Here is a 19178-nt window from a genome sequence, read left to right on the forward strand (position 1 = left end):
TGCGCTCAGTCGCTGCCACAACTCTGGCCCTGTCCCCAGTCGGGCCCGATGGACTCTCTGGGAGGCTGCCAGGGACGGCTGCGAGCATGAGGCAAGGTAATGTCAATGTTTCTACCAGTTCCCACCGAGCTTGGCTGCCAGCTGGAAGCAGCGTGCCGATGCCTGGTCTCTTGGCTGCATTTTGAATCTGTCTCGTAGCTGACACTGTGCTCATGCCCTGCCTACATGCACGCTGGCCTGCGCTGGACAGACCACGGGTCACTCTGCCTCCTGGGTGCCTGACCTGTTGCTTTAACTGCATGGCCCGGGCTCTTCATCATCGCAGCACATGCTGGTCTCAAAGCTCAATGCTTGGGGGAGAATCTTTGCCTGGTTGTTTCCCTGGGTCACTTTTCACTGCCCTCTCCTCCCCGCCTCCTGTCACCTTCCTGGGTTTTGTGCTAACAGAAATTATTTTCTCTGTGCCTGGGGATTTTAGATTCCCTTCCTCTTTTCTTCTGAGTGTTTATAACTGACATTTTTTGTGAGGCTTCTTTGGAGAGCAGGGAGAAACACACGTCCACACAGCGCAGATGGCCATTTCCAAATACAGCAGACTCAAGCCCAGTGGAGGTGGCTTCTCCATGTCTCCCAGCTCAACACCAGGTATTGCTGACCGTGCCCCACTCATGTAGGCTCACGCCCACCCAGCTCCCGGCATGGAAGATCCATCCATATCTTACTCCCCATCTCTGACAGGGAAACCGAAATGGTGAAAGGAAGTGCTTTGCCCAAGGTCACGCGGTAACTCAGTGGCAGAGTGAGGAAGCAAGCCCCTGGCTTCTTACCAGTTGATCCATGCCATGCCATCCCTCCAGCTCAGCACAGAAGTGGGTGGCAGGCGGAGAGGCGTGGGGAAAGGCAAGGCTGTGTAGGAGGTTAGGAATCGGGTGGAAAGGCAACACCAGAGAGAGTGGGCAAAGGCTCCCCCAGGGTGTAGTGCCGCAGCATGCTGGGAGCAAGCGGGCTCCGGGCAGCAGCTGCCTCTGTGGAAGTCATGAGCTGGTCCAGCCACTAGCGCTGCAGGGACCCCCGGAGCTGCTCCCGCCCGAGCTCGTCCGCTTTTGGAGCGGAGTCTGTGCCCCGGGGAGACGGACCATGGCTGTGGCCCTGGCTGGCAGCCCTGCCCTGGCTCCAGGGGAGCACCGAGCCCCTCCGCCAGCTGTGCCAGGCAAGAGGCTCTGGGCACAAGGGGGCTTGGGGTGACGCGGACCTGAGGCTGTTCCAGGCGAGGACCCTTCGCCTCCGTGCTGGGACATTTTTCAGATATTCAGGCTTTCCTTTTCTTAGTCGTGTCCCATCACTGTCATCCAGGCAGGGCCCCTGAATTCCCTTCCTCAGGGTTGAGCCCTTGCACCGTCTGCACAGCACCTGTCCCCCTGTCCCCATGCCTGTCCTCTGTTGGCCCAGGGGCTTGGCGCACTGACTCCTCCCCGCAGCCCCGTGTCCTCGATGACGCTTCTCTCTGGAAGCTGGGGGCTCGCAGCACAGGACAGAGTGTCTCGCATGGGCAGCTGGGAGTGCAGCTCCTTGCACTGGCCGGGCAGAGGAGGGAGCACCCAGGCTGCAGGGCCTGGAGAGCAGCAACAGGATCTGGGGTGAGGAGAGCAGCTGGAGGGGGGACGTGACCTGTGCTGCACCTGCCCGCACACCTGAGAGGGCAAGAACAGCCAGGTACGCTGGAGGCTGGGACTGGCCAGCCATTGGGAAGCGCCTGCTGCCCCGGTCAAGACAAGAGGGACGGCAGCCAGGGGTGGTGTAAGCGGCCAAGGCAGGGCAGGAGTTTGCCTGGGCATGGGGGCAAGCTGGAGATCTGAGGAGGGGGCTGCTGCGGGTGGCCATAAGACGGCAGCAGGAGGCTGAGCCAGGCCAGGCACTGATGCAGTCACAGGGTCAGCAGCTGGAGGCCTGTGTGCAGCTGGAGGCACCAGGCCCTGGCATCATAGGGGAGATTTGCAAGAGGGAGAAGGAAGCCATGGAGGAGAGGAGAGAGCCACAACCCTGGATCAGGGCCTCTGAGCGAGCGCCCTCGGAGGCAGGGGCCTGCTTGTTGGCAGAGCTCCCCAGCTCCTGTGACCTCTCTGCATTACAGGGTCTGGGCCCCGGTGCTGGCACAGTCCGGCCCAGCCTATGGCTGTAGCACCCACAGCTGCAGGGGCCAGAGACCTGCCCAGAGCCACAGAGTAGTCGGGGGCTCCCACGGCTATAGTCATGTCCAGGGAAGAGGAAGCAAAAGGAGCCTGCAGTGGCCAGCAGAGAAGGGACTTCTCTCCCAGAGGAAGGGTCTGCACACCCAGCTGGCCGCTGGCTCCCTGTGCTGCCCCAGGGGCTGGGGGGTGCGAAGGGCTGAGCTGTGGTCTAGCTTTGGAGAACTGGGGAAAGTACCAGTAGAAACAGCACCTGCAGCAGTGACCGCTCTGTGAGGAGCTGAGAAGGAACCAGCACCCGAGGGGTGTTTTCCTGGGGGCAGCGGGTGCATGAAGGGCCAGGTGCAGGGGGAGCAGCTTGGGGAGTTCAGGCAACCTCCGCTGAGCATCAGGCAGCCCCAGTGCTGACAGTGCACGGGCCGGTCCCTGGAGCAGGGCCTGGCCAAGGGGTGCCAGCTCCCTGAGCCCGGGGGGCACCACCAGGATGGGATGGGATTTGCCCAGCTGGGGCAGGTCGCTGCTGGGAGCGGGGTCTGGTGCCACGGTTCAGCAACAGACCGTCTCAGCCCAGCTTGGGGCCAAAGGGGCTTTTCAGCAGCTGCTAAAATGATTTTGCTTTCACGGGTTGAGTAAGCTGGGAAGTTTTGACACCACGCAAATATTCCCCTGATGAGAAGTTGCTGCTGAGAGGTCGTGGGGGCTGGGAGTGGTGGGGGAGGATGGCAGGGGGGCAGGTGGTCTCAGCCTCCTCGCCTCTGCTGAGGCCCCAGGGGAAGACGGGAGCAGCTGCATCCTGTGGGGTCTGCACGACCCAGCCACGGAGCTGCAGGCTGCCCGAGCCTGCTCCTCTCCGATAGGGAGGTGGGGCCGGCTGACGCACCGCCCTGGCCCCCTGGGACCCTGTGGGCAGTCCCACGCCCACGCCTTCCCGTGGAGGTCCCAGCAGCGCAAGCTCAGAGCATGGGTCCACCAGGGCCAGGGTCCTGCCTCTCCAAGGTCTTCCTAGCACAATGTGACCCTGCACGGCGCCTTCCCCGGCACATGTCACCATGCAGCGCGGTGTGACAGGGCTGGGCAAGCGCTCCAGCGAGGCCACGCATGCTCTGGCTCCCAGCACCGCCCAGCCACAGTCCCTCGCGGTCCGTGTCAAGGGCAGGTGCAGGCAGGAGCGAGCCTGTCGCAGGCTTTGGCCGGCAGGGTAGCAGCAGCCCCAGCCCTGCGGGGATTTGAGCATGAGCACTTTCCATGTAAATGTCTGCATTTGCATAACGAGCAATGTTAAACATGCAAAAAGTCCAGGCTAAGGATGAATAGGGTAACTGGTTTGGCGGGCTAGCAGAAACATGTGTGTGTCATGCAGTGTCATGTCACACATGTTCAGAAACGATCTGATCAGCCTTCTTGGTCCTTGCTATCCACCACTGTAGACTCTCATCCAAACCCATCACAAGAGCCTTTCAAGGATTAACCCACATCCTGCAGGAGACGCTGCCTTTGGGTCTGGACAGATGGCACGGGGAAGGGCCTTGCTGTGTTTGAGCTGAATCACTGTAACTGGTTTGTCTGTCCGCTGTACCCCACGATACGTAGAATCCAAGCAGGCAACTTATCTTGGAATAACACACGGTTACATGACAGCAGCCTGGCATCGCTTGCTGCAGAAGGGAGCAGAGAGCAGAGCACGCTCAGCAGATGAGCTGATGCCCATGCGCAAGCACAAAGCCTCATCTCAGAGGAGCAGAGCTGCTTGTCTGTCCGAACGCTTCGCTTTGTTCTTGTGTGCTCTTCACCAGCTCCCCTCCCCTTGCCAAAGGTCCAGCATGCATCCCCGGGGGCCCTTGTCTGGTGTTTCAATGCACAGAGACAGGGAGAGACCCTGGTGGGCTGAATCGCCAGATTCCTCCGCTGCCCCATCGGGACATTTGTGCCATCTGCGTACCTGGCTCTGTACCCATGCAAGCACCTGCATCGGTTGCAGCAGTGTTGTTGCTCACTCTTCAAAGGCATTTCTACCCACAGGAACTCAGCAAGCAGCAAGGCCTTGGGTGTAGCTGAGAGCGGGTCCTGCACCATGGCTATCTGCTCACTCCCTGAGCCGCAGGGCAAGTCAGCGCGCACCTTGCTGCCATGTAAGACTTGCACTGTGTGGCAGTGGGGTTGAGGCTGTGTCTCCTTGTTTCAGGGCAGCCACCGGGGATCGTTATGAGGAACGTGCTGTGGCTCCCAGCTGTTGCCTTCTTCTTCTTCCTGCAGCACAGTAAGTTCCCAGCTCTCCCCCGGCTGTCACGCCCCGGAGGCCTCACATCTGACCAAGCATTGTGTCAAGGCTGGTGCCAAGCAGCGAGTGGCCCAGGCTCTGGGCTGGAGCTGGGGCTTGCTGGGTGAAGGCCTGGGCTGGGCGTTATGCTGCCCCCACCCGCTTGCCCCCTGTGTAGGCTGGGCCCCCGGCGGGGCTTGGGGGACTTGCAGGAGAAATGGTTCTTCCCCCAGGAGCGACTTCAAACCACCCCCTGGCATCCCGGCTGCAGGGCAGGACCAGGACCTGCCAGTGCTGCACCTCTGGAGCAACCTGCCAGGGTCTTCAGCTGTGCCCCAGTTTTGGGCACCTGGGTACCCACTCCCCCATGGTACGGGTCCCCAGGCAGCTGGGCCAGGGCTGACTCGCTGAGAGCATCAGCTCAGAGAGCAGCCGGCGGCACAAGGGGCTCTTCAGGAAACCGCTGCACACCGCCCCACCGCCCCCCGCCTCTCACTAGAGCCTTGGGCTTGTTTCAGACCTGAGCTAGAGCATCCATGGGTCTACGAGCCGCCCTTCCCTGCCCAGCCAGCTCCAGGGCCCAGTTACAGCCTGGGGCAGCCCCCAGCCAGAGTCCTGCTCCCCCCACCTAATGAGCATCTTCCTGGGAGAGAGCGTGCCGGTGGTCTGCCTTTGGTAGGGGGTGGCTCGCCCCCCACCCTGCTGCTCAGCTCTGTCCTCCAGCACCCGCCGTGGCAGCATCCAGCAGCTGCACAGGCCCGCAGCTTGAATCAGGGCCGTGCACTGGTCAGCTGCTCCCTGCCTCCCCTGCCCCTGGGGTTGGGCTGGGGGAGTTGCAGGAGCCAAACAGCACTGATAGTCAGTGCTGTGGTGGCATCACAGGGCTCAGAGCCCTGCTCTCCACGAGAGGCTCTGCGTGTGTGTGCATACATACGCAGCAGAGGTGGGCCCCAGGCCCCTGCTGCCGAAGGGGCAGCAAGTGGATGAAATGTGAGGAGAGCACAAGGACGTCAGGCAGCAGCAGCCAGCCTAGATTCACAGGTCGCGAGGCCGGAAGGCCCTTCTGTCAAGTCTGACCCTACTGGACACAGGCCTGGAGCGAATTCCCGGCTGAGCTCTGAATGCGGCACCCACTGGTTCCAGACCAGGTGCGGGAAGCCCCGTGCCCACTGCCTTTGTGACAATGGCTCCATTGTCCCCCACCGAGGCCTGCGTCCGGCTGCGAGGAAACAGCAGCATTCCCTCAGACAGGAGCTTCGACAGAGATGCCTTGTAGCAGGGCACCGTGCTGCGCCTGCCACTTGAAGGGGAGAAGCTGAGCAAGGACAGAAGGCAAGGCACAGAGCTGGCCAACCCAGAGATGGGAGCTGCGCAGGGCGCAGAGGAGTCCCCAGCCCAGAGGGAGCTGCTTGAGGGGCCAGAGACAGAGGGCAGAGGGACCCAGAGGGTCTGAGAGTCCCAAGAGAGGCTGAGGCAAGTAAGTGGTAATGCGTGCGAGGCATGGGTTGTGGTGTAGGGGAGGAGCAGACCACACAATCTGTCCTTCAGGCTGCAGGGACGCCGCCAGGCCAAACGAGCCTATTTAGCATGAAGGGTGCTTGAGACTAGCAGGGTCTGGGAGGGACCAATTGATGAGTTGGTAGGACTCAGGCTTTCTCAGGCCCATGGGCAGCCTCCCTTCAGTAACAACAAGGCACGGCAGGAAAGCAGTCAGGGGAGGGCATATTAGAGATAGAGCCAGGCAGGAGCCACACAGCTACCAGGGGCATCATGGCCACCCATGGCTTGAACCTGTCAAGATCCTCCTTTCTAGCACGGACCAAGTCCATGCACTGTGCAGGGAGCAGCAGTCTCCACACAGTGCCTGTTGCTGTGGGGCCACACACCCTTGGAAGAAGGCTCATCTCTGCTCCCCTCTGGAGACAGTGGTCCTCCCGCGGCTTTCTCAGGACCTGCTCACACACTGGTGCTGATGGCTCTGGAAAGGGTCACATCACTTGGAACAGCAGTGCTGCTCTGCAGGACTGTGACAATGCAGTTCGTGCTCACTCGTCTGCTGCGGTCCCTGGAAAGTCTGGCCTGAAACCCGGCTCTGCCCTTGTTGCTTCCCCAAGGCATGGCCACTCTGCTGTGATGGCATCAGATGAATACTTCAGCACCGGGAGAGGCCAACGGACATGGACTGCAAGTGGCTGCCCCAGACCCACTGACACAGCATGGCCTCAGCTGGTGCAGGGTTACCTGGGGGCAGTCTGGATGGGCCCAGCTCCAAACTGAAACCAAATGGGAGAGCAGGCGTGGGACGCTGACACTGAAACCAGAGGGGAAACTCAGACTGAAAGCCCAGGGCTGAAAGAAACAAAAATGACATGAACAAGAAACCTAGAGTGAGATTCTAAAGTCAGAATGAAACACCCAAGTTGGAGTGAAGTCAGACATGCAGCAACTTATCCACATCACTCCAAATGTGCCCAGGCCATGGTCTTGCCAGGGCTGTCCCGGTTTCACAAATGAACTGACTTATGAAGAACTGATGCTCCCCAGTCCATCGGAAAGGGCTCATCCGACTTGAGGCTGGCTCCCAGTCCTGGGCTCAAGCTGTGAGGTTGCGGTTTCTCCCTTGGTGTGTCCCCTCTAGGTGCTGGGCCTGGAGCTGGAGGTGCGTGATGACTTATGGATGGTTGTGTCTTCACTGGTGGCTGCTCTGAGTGCACCATCCACTCTTCTCCTGCCAACCCTGATGGCTATTTAGGGTCTCCCTGGCTATAAGCTGGTAGGAGAAAACAGACTGAAGAAGGAAATCAGCAGAGCAAAGTCTGTGGGAAACCTTGGACTCCATTGTTGTGTGAGCTTTTTCTTCTCCATCACAAGCTCCAGCCTCCGTCAGCTGCGGCAGCCCAGGCTCTGTTGCCCTAAGCCCTGAGCTGCTCTTGGAGGGGTTGTGCCACCCTGGAGGGCTCCTGGCTGCTGTGGCACACACAGCACAAATGCACAGGCCACTCTCCCCATTGACTGGCCTGGGGAGCAGCTGTCATGTCGTTCACACCGGTAACCCTCAATGACACCAATCCTGTGGTTGCCTTGTGATCACTTCACACCTGCACCACCCGCCCTGCCATGGGCAAGGTGAGAGGAGGCAGGGAGCCCATTCCTGCCTGAGGGGAAATGCCTGTCTGCGCTTTCCGTGGTGCTGGGATTGCCTGGGCTGACATGAGGAGCCTTTCTGGCTCCTCTATGAAGGAGATGGTGAAGCAGCCCACACTCAGGGCCACTGGCAAGGCATGAGGCTCTTGCAGCAGCTGCAGTTGCACTTGCCCATCGAGTGTCATGTTTCCTCTGTCGTTTATATCTATTTTATGACCTGCCTGAAGGCCCAGACAGATTGGGACCCCCTTAGACTGGGGCTGCACAAAGGCAGAGGAGGAGGCAGCCCTGCCCAGAGGAGCTCACAGCCCAACGGGCCCCGCTCCCTCAGCATAGACACGGAGCTTCCTTCCTTCCCATAGCCCAGCCAGGGCTGCACACTGCTGAGCACAGTGCTGCTGAGCACAGCACTGGTGTCCCCGCTGCCACCACCCTCGCCTGCACGGACCAGCGCTGGCGTGTGAACAGAGCAGTCAGCAGAGCCAGAGGAGGAGGCATCTAGGGCAGTTTTATGGCAGTTTTCAGCTACAAATAATTGCTGTAACAAACCTGAGCCAGTAACTGCTGTGACCTCCCCTGAGCGCCTGCTCACAAACTCACCCCTATTGTTCTCAGGCTTATAGGCTGTGCGGATCCCGTCCACCTCTGGACATCTGGCACTAGTTGTAAGAAGGAAAGAACTAAAGCATCCTTGTGCCAGGATTGCAGAAAAGCTTGTTGGAGAGCCCTGGAGCTGGGTTGGGGGGAGTCACCAAGATGTGAATGTCATTAATGGAGGGTGCAAAGGGATGACTAAACTGCCCCTTTTCTAAAAAAAGTAAGTCTTGGAAATGCCGCAGGAGACGCGTGCAAGACTGTTTCAGTTGCAAACCCCAGCACTCGATGTTAGGAAACGCTGAGCTGAGGCAGCTCAGTGTGCAGATGTTTCCAGCTCTGCCCTGACTCAAACACAGCCCTTGCAGAAGCAGCAGTAAGCGGCCGTGTGTCACGCAGCCTACATGGAAGAAGGTAGAGTTAAGGCTGCACGTTCAGCCCTCGCTGGGCTTTCCTCACATTTCAGGGCCTACGTGCAGCCTTGGCCAGCTGTGATAGACGGCTGTGAGAAAACCTTCTGGCTTCAAGCGAGTCACTGACCGGGGAACCCCGGTACAGGGGAAGCACAGGGCAGGGAAAGCACGCTGGGGAGCTGGCATGGAGAGCCTGGGGCCCACTGCTGCATGGTGATGGGCAGGGCTGTTCCCTGCAGCCTTGCAGCTGCTGCATCATTTTCCCTTTTTGCCCTTACAGGTGCCAGTTGCACCAACCTTTCTTGTTTTGTGGACTACGCAGAGACGCTCTCCTGCTTCCTGAAAACTAACCTCAGCACCACCAGCGGGACCTCATATAACCTCACAGCAACATGGTACGTGTGTGCAGAGGAGGCAAAGCCGGCCACAGCTCACTGGTGGGCTCTGGGGCTTGCACGACTCCCGTCACGGGCCACCCGCAGCTGCAGCCTGCCACAGCTCCCATCTCCCTGAGGCTGTTGCTCCTCTCCCCACAAAGCTCAGCTGTGCCCTCAAGGCTGAGGCAGGGTCTGCTGGTGGCTGGCGATGGACTTCATTGGTAACAGGAGGTAGATCCATGCTCGTAGGATGTTGGCTGCCCCTTCCCCTCACCAGCACCTGGATTTGCCTCTGGCCAGGCCTGCGACCCTGCAGCACCCGGCCCTCCTCTGCCTTCTCGCCTGGCGAGGTCTCGCTTACAGGGATTTCCCAGGGGGAAAGCGGCCACACAACCCCTGCCAGGCTGCACATTATCCTGGGTTCCCCTCTCCACCACCTCCCTACACGTGCCAGCACCTCAGCGCTGGCTTCCTGCTTGTTTCAGCAACAGGTTCCTTCTCCCAACCCTGCTCAGGGTGCAGTCAATGGAGCCTGCAGGTTTTCCTGCAGGTATTTATTTGAGTTCAGAAGTGAATTTCCCTGTGGACATGTCTTTGCCCCCCTTGCTTTCCCCGAGTGCCTCTGCTGCCTTGTTCTTTAGCTGCATAGAGCAAGCCAGGGACTGGCCCCGCTGCAACACAACATGTTTGTGCACTTGGTTTCTGAAGGGACAAAGACAACATCTCCTGGAGCCTGGCAGAGCTCTCCAGAAACAGCACCCATGTGCAATACGTGTGCTACGAGGACCAGACGCATTTCTTCATTGACGACACATTCACGGTGTGCGTGGCCAAGCCGGCCAAGGGGCAGCATGCAGCTTCGAAGAGCTGCAGCAAGTTTCTCCTGGGTGATAGCAGTGAGTGCAAGCATGGATGAGTCTGGTGTTTGGGAACTGCATCCGTGTGCCTATGTGTGTGAAGCTGCGAGCCTCTGCTGCGTGCATGGCAGCATCTGAGGGGTGCGTGTCCTCCTGGCTACCCCAGGCTGGTCCTGACAGGTTCTGGCTCAGACCTGACGCCGGCCGGCGGGGGAGCGTACCAGGAGGCAAGCAAGCCCCGTGTCCTTGCTGTCACAGTCCCTCGCTGTCTCTTCTTCGTGCGGTAGCAAGGAACCGTTCTCACTCGGGGCTGCTCCGTATCTGAGCAAAGCCAGAGTGGGCTTTTTAGCCAGGACCAAAAGTGACAGAGGGATGTCACGCACAGAGTGTGCCATGGACTTCCCCCTGCAAGCCTCAGCAGCCTTTCCTGTGGGGCAGCAAAGAGGAACGTGACGCCATTGCCACAGACGGGGCACTGCAGTCACACAGGCAGGCAGACCCCCTCCCCTGCTGGAGCAGGCTCTTGCTGGGGCCGCTCGTCCTCGTGCCAAGGAGGAGGGGGAGGCCGGGCTGTGTTGCCAGTTCACCTCGGAGGCAGCTTGGCTGCAAGGCCAGCGGGTGCCCAGCAGCCAGGCAGCTCTGGTATATCAGGCACATGTTGCACGTAGGCCTGGAGCTGGTAGGGTTTCAATGCCTGTGTTGTTCTGGAAAGGAAACTGGGTGATGAGTGCAGGCTGCCAGCTAGTGTCACATGCACACACATGTGGAGGCATGGGCTTGCGTGCTTGAAGTGGGATAGCGGTCTGTTTTGCTGGGCGCTCGTGATGAGGAGTTTGCACTGACCCCCTGGCCCAGCATTGCTCCATTGCACCCGGGCAGGCAGGCAGGAGCTGACCTGGGAGCCCTGCCCCGCACCTGTGGGGGCACAGGGCCATTGCACTGGGTGAGGTGCCAGGCTCCCCCTCTCCGCTGCAAGCAGGGAGGCCCAGCCGCCGTCCCCGATCCCCTCAAACGCCGGGGCCGGGTGTCAGCGGGACCCTTGCCACCATGCTGCTGGGGGTGGATTGCAGGGGAGGGGGCAGCTCTGGCATTTGCTGTGTCCTTGGGGTCATCTCAGCACGAGGCCTCAGCCTGCCTTGCTGTGCTTCCTCCACAGTTAAGCCCTCCCCACCCTTCAACCTGACGGCCACGATCTCCGACACATACAATATCTCTTGGGAAACCATCTACCAGCACCCGGACTATTACCTCCTGGGTGACGAGCTGGAGTATGAGCTGCGGTACAAGAAGAAGAGTGACCCCTGGGAGGTAGGAGGGGAGTGAGGATGCCCGCGGCACGGCCCAGGCCAGCACCCCTGCTCTGACGGGAGGGGCAGGGAGGAGACGCAATGTCCTCCGGGCATGGGCAGTGGTTTCATTCACTGGCCTCGGCCGGAAACGCTGGAAGGGGCAGGACCCGCGGGCACTGGGGCAAGGGGTCCCTGTGTCGGAAAGGAGCTGGGTTTGGGGGAAGGCTCCTGGCTCGCTTGTCTCGGGCTCTGGCCTGACTGTCACCAGACGGATGCTCCCCCAGCTAGTGCTGTGGCCCACCACACCCCTCAGAGAAGTGACTGAGCAAAGGCAGAGAGAAGCAGTCTCTCCCTCCCCTCCTGCTCCCCGTGACGCTTGCCCCCAGCGGGGCTGGCACGGGCAGCAGCCGTGCCCCACGGCAGCCCTGACGCTCCGGCACTTTCCCTTGCACAGAACCAGAAGACGAAGACGATACCTGAGGACAAGCGGAGCCTGGTGCTCCTGCCCTTCGAATTCGAGGGGGGCACCGAGTATGAGCTGCAGGTGCGAGCCAGGCCCCAGGCCAACGGGGACTTGTACCACGGCATATGGAGCGAGTGGAGCCCCACGCTGAGACTGACAACCAGCCCCCGGGGTAAATACACCCCCCCAGCCCGTGCTGCTTTTCTGCTCGTCCCTGCATCTGTCTGATGCTAGCAAGCACTTTCCAGAAATACAGTAAAACCACTTGAGAAAAGTGGTAGGTTAGCAAAACCATTCGGTGTCACTGACAGGAAAGAGCTGAACCCACGCAGGCCACGGTCACGCGGTTCACATCCCCTGCACGGGCCTCAGGCCAGGGCCCCTCAGCGCTCGTGCAGGGACGAGGAGCCATGGAGGCAGCTGCGGGGCATGCAGAAAAGCCTGCTGTATGGGGGCAACTGGGAGGGCTGGGGGGTGCAGTGGGTCTGGATAACGAGGTGCTGCTGCTGCCTGGGTGCTTTGCATGGGTTTGCTGATATATAAAGGGTGCACGGCAAGGATAGCAGACCTGGTTACTGCCAGATCTTCTTGGTCCCACTGCCTGCCCCTGGGACGCTCTAGGACAAGCAGGCCCCAGCACCAGTGCTCAGGACCCGTGTCCAGATCCCTGGGTGGAGATGGGCCTGCTCACAGCTCAAGCTCCAGGTGCTTCCCTGGCCATGCAGTTCAACGAGCTGGCAGCCCAGTGCCAAGCGCGTGGAGCTGGCTCGCTCCCAGAGTTGCTGCCAGAGCTCAGAGCCGTTGGAGGAGCCTTTGTGCAGGACTCTGCGGTCTGGTGCCTGTGAGCAGAGGCTGGGCTCCGTGACCCACCTGGCCCCTGGCAGCCTCATGCCCTGGGGGTGCTTCCCGCGGTGTTACAGAGCTGGGACATCAGCCCAGTCCATAGGACACATCTGTGCTCCCCAGGCTGCTCCCATCTCTCAGCCCATTCCCCTTTCCCTGGAGGCCTGGGCAGCTGGGAAGGAGGAGAGCCCAGGACAGCGGGGCCACGAGGCTTTGCTCTGACTCCCGCCGGAGTTCTGCTGTTTGCAGCATGGCATCCCCAGGACATGGCTGGGCATGTGGGACTTGGCGCTGCCTGAGGCCCTGCTCCAGGTGGGCCCCTGTCTCCAGAGAGCCGGCCCCTCCTGGGAGAAACCCAGGGCTTCTCCAGCCCGTCCTTTCCTGCTTGTTCCTGCCCAAGCCGCCCCCTGACCCTGCCTGTTCTTCCCTCAGTTGCTCAGACAAGGGGACCAGGATCGGAATCAGGATCAGGATCAGGGTGGCTGCTGCTGCTGGGCATCGTCCTGGTGGCCGCTGTCTCCATCGCGCTGCTGCTGACCAAGCACCGCAGGTGAGAGCATGGGGCTGGGGGCCCTGCCCCTCTGACCTGGCCTCGGGCCCCCTCCAATTCTGTGGGTCTTGGGATGCCAATGAACCCGGGATGTCCAAGGCACAGGCTGCAGCCCCCCCACCGCAGCAGCACAGCATGGGGAGGCTCCTTTCCAGGCAGCCTGATCTCCTCTGCAAAGCCCAGCCTGGCCCTGCCCTGCGAGCTGGGGCTTTGCTGGAGCCGGGCTCTGTTCTCGGGCACGCTCTGCCCTCTGCTGGAGGCTGCTCCCGGGCAGCCGACACTGCCGGGCTGCCGAGCGCAGCCGGGGTGAGGTGGGCACCGCTGCCGGAGCAGGGCCCAGCACCTGTCTTGGGCTCTGCAACCCACACCAGGCCGGGCTGACATGAGGGCCTCGGGCGCCCGGGCTCTGGGAAACTGTGGCAGGTCCTGGCACCACATCCAGCAGTGGAGTTGGGGAGACCACATTTCTTCTGGGGGCAGCAACTGCGACTTCTGGGGGTGGCCCCCTCCCAGCCTGGGTCCCATCAGCTTGGGGCACAAAGACATGTGTTCCCAAGGGGCTGGGGCCTGAGTGCCGGGGAGCGCGGGGCCAGCCCAAGCACATGGCGAGGGATGGCTGAGGTCACCCTTTCTGCCCTGCGGAGCATGAGCCTGGCCCCTTCCACGGTGTCTGTCCCAGGGCTCCCGCAGTGAGGCTGGCATGCCTGGCCCGTTGATGCCAGCAGCCAGACCCTGGGGCGTGGGGCGCTGGGTGACACCTGCTCAAAACTGAACTTGTGCTCTCTGCTGCTCCAGCCTGCAGGAGAAGATGAAGATTTTCATCCCGAACCCGGCTCCCTTCTTCAAGCCGCTTTACATGGTGCACAATGGCGATTTCAAGGTATGCCATGCCTGAGCTGGTGGGCATGTCACCGCTCCGGGGGTTTCCAGAGGAAAGCGGTGGGTGGGGAGAATGTCAAGCGGTGCGTGGGTGAGGACGGGGCCTTATCACGACCCTCCAGCTTGCAGGTTCAGGGGTGCAGAGGAGGCCAAGGGAAGCTCAAGTGCGATGTTAAGTGCCGAAGCCAGAGCAAGCCCTGCAGAGTCGTGGGCGAATGGGAGCTGTGCTGGCATCTGAATGCAGATGTCTTGCTATCTCTTTCCTGCGCAATTTCCTGTTGTTACAGCAGCTCTTATCAGGGACACTTTATGCATCTCTTGTTTCTGCTGTTTTTCTGCTTCTTTTTGGAGAAACACCTGCTCCCCCAGCAGGGTTCGTGTTTCCTTGTACTGAGCATACAGGCTTTAGCCCACCCCAAAGAGACGGTTGGGGTAACGTTTCACATCTCACGCTCTGGGCTTGTACAGCCTGCTCACAGCCAGGTTTCGGCTCTCTTGCAGGTGCCCCCAGCTCTGTATATCAGGCCTTTTGCTCTCCTCTTGCCTCCTTTACTGCTGATAACCCGAAACGGCCGCCTGCACCTCCGTGCTTCTCTGGAAGGTGGGTCAGGCCAGGGGCTGTGCTGGGATGGCTCTGGGACATACTTGCTACTGGGACTGGACAGGTGGGGCCCTGCGCACCCCCTTCCCTCTCTCAGAAGTGAGGGGCAGACATTCAGGACGTGCGCACACGGTATGTGCCACTTAAGGACACACAGATGCCTTGCTCTGCTCAGACCACAGGTCCATGCAGCCCAGCATCCTGTCTGCCACAGAGGCAGGGATTGGGTGCTGAGGGGTGGGTGCACAGGGCATGTCCAGATCTCTACCCCTGCCCCCCCATGCAGGTCCCAGCACTCACCCCAAGGTTCAGGAAGTCTTGATTCAGAGGCTGCCTCTGTCGAGCAAGCTCAACACCCACTGATGGGCCTTTCCTCCCCTTCTGATCTGGTTGAACTAGGTGAGGAAAGGCAGCACCTGTGAAGGAAGGGCAAGGGGGGTCCAGCCTCTCCTGCAAACAGCTGGTGCTGACCACTCAGAGCTGGACGCTGCGCTGCTTGGGCCCCCTGCCGGGGACTCCGAGGAGCTGAAGGAGCCATGAGCAAGCTGTTATGGTGGAGACAAATCCTCCTGCTGCCACGAGCTCTGGTCCTCCCAGAGGGCCCGCAGCCACAGCCTGGGGTGGAGCACTGCAGCCCTTCTGCCCCTGCTTGGGCTGCCCCTGCTGCGGGAGGTGGTGAGCCAGCCACTCCGTTCTCAGTCCCACCCTGGCTGAAGCTGAGGTGCTTCTGGGAAGTTAATGAATGTGCAGAGCAAAGGCAAAGTCGCCCACGCAGCACAGCTCTGGCTGCGCAGGCACAGGCTTCGGAGAGGATGTGGTGACCTTGCTAGCACCTGAGCAGGAACTTTACCGGCTGGTGCAATGCACCTGCTTTAGGGCTTGGCCAGCCACAGTCTGTAGCACATGCAGGTTGCCAAAGCATTCCTGCAGGTACGGAAGGAGGCATCTCCTGGCTGTGCAGGGGGAAAGGCGGCAACAGGGCCTGGGACTTGGCAGGTAGCGAACATGAGACTCCCGTCACCCAGCGCTGACGGTGCCTTTGGAGACTGAGTTGCAGTGACAAAGAAGTGGAAGTGGAGCAGCGCTGCCTGCTCTCTGCGCTCTGCGGTGCTAGCCCTGGGGGATAGGCAGAGATTGCTGTCAGGGAGAGGTGGGAATGTCTCCAGGCCTGGCCGAGCAGGTGGGAGAACCTCCTTGCACCCACTTATCAATAGATTAACACAAGCCAGGCACTTTCCTCTGCAAGGGAGACTTTCCCCATGGCTAGAAACACACCAGTCTGTTTCCCAGCACTGCCCCAGGTGCCTCGCTCTCCATGCAATGGGAAGCAGCTTGAGCCCAGCACTCCCCAGATGCCAGCCGGACACCTAGCATAGTGCGGTTGGTACGGCAGTAACGCCTGGCCCTGGCACAGCTCTTCCTAGCAGCAGTTATCAAAGCCCTTGACTGCAGAGGGCAGTGTCCTTGCCCCACTGGCTGATGCACAGAGACAGAAAAACTTTGTCTCAAGTTGCCCAGCAGGACAGTGGCCGAAGCGAGGACAGACCCCAGCTGTCCTCCTTCCCAGCCCTGTGTACAGCTCCTGGCTCTGCTGGCTCCCTAATACAGTGGATGCAAGCCAGGCAGGGCCATATTGCATCTCCCTGCCTTCAGACTAAGAGCATGGATTGTCACAGGCTTGCGGGAGCAATGCCCGAGGTCTGCTGTAGTTGAAAGAGTATTTTTGGTTTGGTGTCAGGAGCAGCAAGGCACCTCTCAGACCAGAGGTGTGCGCCTGGTCCTGAGGGGCTCACACACAAGGACTTACATGCAACACAACCCACAGGGACCTGAGCAGAGCGGAGGGGACCAGCTGAGGCTGGGCCCTGCCACGGGGAGCAGGCCCAGAGAAGGCTCAGTCTGCCTGATGCCAAGCAGAGCCAGGCCCAGCGCTGGCTGGAAAAGCCAAGTGCTTGGCCAGAAAAAGCAGGGGGCATTGGCTGCCCAGAGCCCAAAGGGCAGAGGGGAGAATGCAAAACCAGGGGGCCGAAAGCTTTATAGCGCTCTGTCCACGAATGCAGCACGAGTGCCGCCAGGGCTGCAGCGCAGTTGTCGCGGCCCTGGATCCCCGCTGCTCCCAGGGACTTAGGGCACTTGTGTGCAGGGCCCTTGCTCAGCCCTGCAGCCCCTGCCCAGCACAGTGGGGTGCCAGCTCCCGCTCGGCCAAGCGCAGCAGTAGTAACCTGTGTGTGTGCATGTGTTTTTGTACAGAAATGGGTCGGTGTGTCCTGCACCAAGGTGACCCTGGATTTATTTGACTGGGGCACTGTTCTCCCTGAAGTGCTGGAAGTCTACAGCAAGCACCTGTCCAGCGATGTCCCCAAGGAGGAGAAGAGATTGCTGAGGAAGGACCCCCCTGGCAAGTCCTGTGGGTCCGGCCTGGCAGTGTGTGGCCCAGACAGCCTGTCCCTGCTGTCCAGTCTGAACAGCAGCCCGGGGACCCCAGACCGGTCCTACGGCCACCTCTCCATCGACACCGTCACTGTGGCCGATGAGTTCATGCCATGTTCTTCCCAGTGCCGCTGTCACAGTGCGTCCCGGGGTCACGAGCCATTGGGTGATGAAGGCGCTGGCAACGGAGAGGATGGCTACCCCAAGCTGGACCTCGATGGCGACGGCAGAGACAGCTCCAGCGCAATGGTGGCAGCTGACCTGAGCACCCAGGACAAGGTTGTTGCCGCAGGCTCCGTGTCCATGGACTTCTTGCAGGGGGAAGGGGTGGGCAGTATCTTGGGAGCCCTTTGTCTCCATCCCAATGACTGGGACTTGGGCAGCCCCACTTGTCTGCCTTCCCCTGGGGGTGACAGCACATCCGACATGGAGGGCTATGGCTTCCCGCGCAGTGAGAGGACCAGCGATGGGTACCCAACCGTCTGCCTGGACTTGGACACTATTGACAGTGGCTTTGTGGACTCCGACTGTGGCAGCCCCGTGGACTGTGAGTTTGAGAGGAGCAGTCAGACTGACCCGGGGTCCGTCTCGCTGGACAAGGAAGTCTCGGACTTCCCACGGAGCTACGTCAAACAGTGGGTCTCCTGCCGTCCTGCCACCCCAGTCGCCGGGACACCACCAGGCTGAGTACCAGGCACGTGCTCGGGGCTGCAGTGCTGTTCCCCACACAGCTCCCAGGCAAGGACTGACCAGGGCTCAACAACACCATCAGAGCAGAACAAAGTGCATTTGGTGCGAACGGTGATGTGAGTTGGCAGACCCACAGAGATCAGCCTTTTCCTGGGGTTGTGTCACATCAGCTTAAACTCACTCAGGGGTCTGGCAGCTTCCCGAGTCCAGCTCCTGCCCATGGAGCTGTGGACCCAGTCCAGGAAAAGCAGGCATATCTCAGGACCTGCCTTTCACTGAAGCAAATGCACAGTACGTTTTGAGCCTGGCTTGTAGAGACAATGAGACTTTAAACTGACCATTCCCCGCTGTTCCCCATGAATGACAGTGGGGGCAGCTGCTGCTCCCTTGTACATGGGCTCTGCAAGTCCCCCTTGGCATGTGGCTGCTGTGATAGCTCCCACCCTTGGCCCTTAACTCCCTCAGTAGCAGCTCATACTTTTAGCTGTAGAGGCCCCGAATCACGTCCTTTTGTCAGTGAGGCTGGAGTCACTCTGCGTGGCCTTCACCCTAACTGTAGTATGCAAGGAGCTGAACACAGCCTGGGGCTCTCTAGGGCTCGGCAGCTGCTGCCCTGGGCCCTCTCCTGCTTCCAGACGCGTCCCCACCACCTCCCAAACTCCTTAGATATGTCCTGCTCAGTGTGACGTGTCCGTGGCCTTTGGATTCATACAAGCCTTCGTGGGCTGGTCGTTCGGAGGGGCTGCACTCACACAGCTTGTGCACCTTGGCTTGGCTTGGTGGGGCCCGTGGACACTGCTCTAGCGTTAACTGCGCGGGATGGCCCCTGGGCTGCTCCTGCCTGCAGCACAGGATGGATGCATCCCCTGGTGCCCAGGCAGCTGCTGGTGTGTTGCTTGGGGCACCTGTGCTTACTGCTAACGTGACGGTGCTAACGAGTGTGAGGGCCTGCTCCTGCAGTGCCTGCTGGGCACCAGTGGCATATGGACTGGCAGGAGCTGCAGGAACAGCCCCGATCGCTGTCTTTTCATCAGGGTGCACATCCTGAGTGAGGCAGGGTCACCTCCTCACGGGGTGCAAATAAATTCCTTCCTGTCTCTCCTGTGCTGGTCTCCTGCAATGTCCCGGCCCCAGGGCAGAGATGGGGCCTTAAGCCACTGTGCATGGTGTAACGCGTGATGATGGGGGAGCAGGGCCCCAGGCCTGAGACCACCCAAGCCCCCAGGGATGCCTTGGCTGAGGACCTGCCTGCCAGGGGCAGCTGCCTGGCCTGAGCTCATCAGTGCCTGGCATCAGACAAGTTTCATAGTTTCTAGGGTCGGAAGGGACCTGGGCAGATCATCGGGTCCGTCCCCTGCCATGGCAGCAAAGAGTACTGGGGTCAAACGACCCCGGCAAGGTGTTCATCCAGCCTCCTCTTAAAGACCCCCAGGGTAGGAGCCAGCACCACTTCTCTTGGAAGTTGGTCCCAGACCCTAACCGCCCTGACCGTGAAGTCGCGCCTCCTGATAGCTAGCCTGAATCTCCCCTCTGCCAGCTTGTGACCGTTATTCCTGGTCACTCCTGGCGGTGCTCGGGGAAACAGTGACTCCCCCAATGCCTGCT

The 19178-nt window shown here is 60.5% G+C and overlaps 1 protein-coding gene across 1 annotated transcript; it reads left to right on the top strand.

Annotated features, from left to right (window-relative positions):
• IL21R (interleukin 21 receptor) lies at window positions 1-18621 on the top strand. The gene is made up of 9 exons (XM_090023737.1): window positions 1-96; window positions 4369-4443; window positions 8875-8989; window positions 9680-9867; window positions 10985-11136; window positions 11572-11752; window positions 12856-12973; window positions 13769-13853; window positions 16704-18621. Exons 1-9 carry the CDS (start codon window positions 87-89, stop codon window positions 17568-17570), a joined length of 1791 nt encoding a protein of 596 aa, XP_089879863.1. The 5' UTR covers window positions 1-86; the 3' UTR covers window positions 17571-18621.
• Window positions 18622-19178: the final 557 nt, after the last annotated feature.

This window comes from Crocodylus siamensis, chromosome 12 (assembly GCF_052110815.1).
Source record: "Crocodylus siamensis isolate JL-2025a chromosome 12, ASM5211081v1, whole genome shotgun sequence".
Lineage (NCBI taxonomy): Eukaryota > Metazoa > Chordata > Crocodylia > Crocodylidae > Crocodylus > Crocodylus siamensis.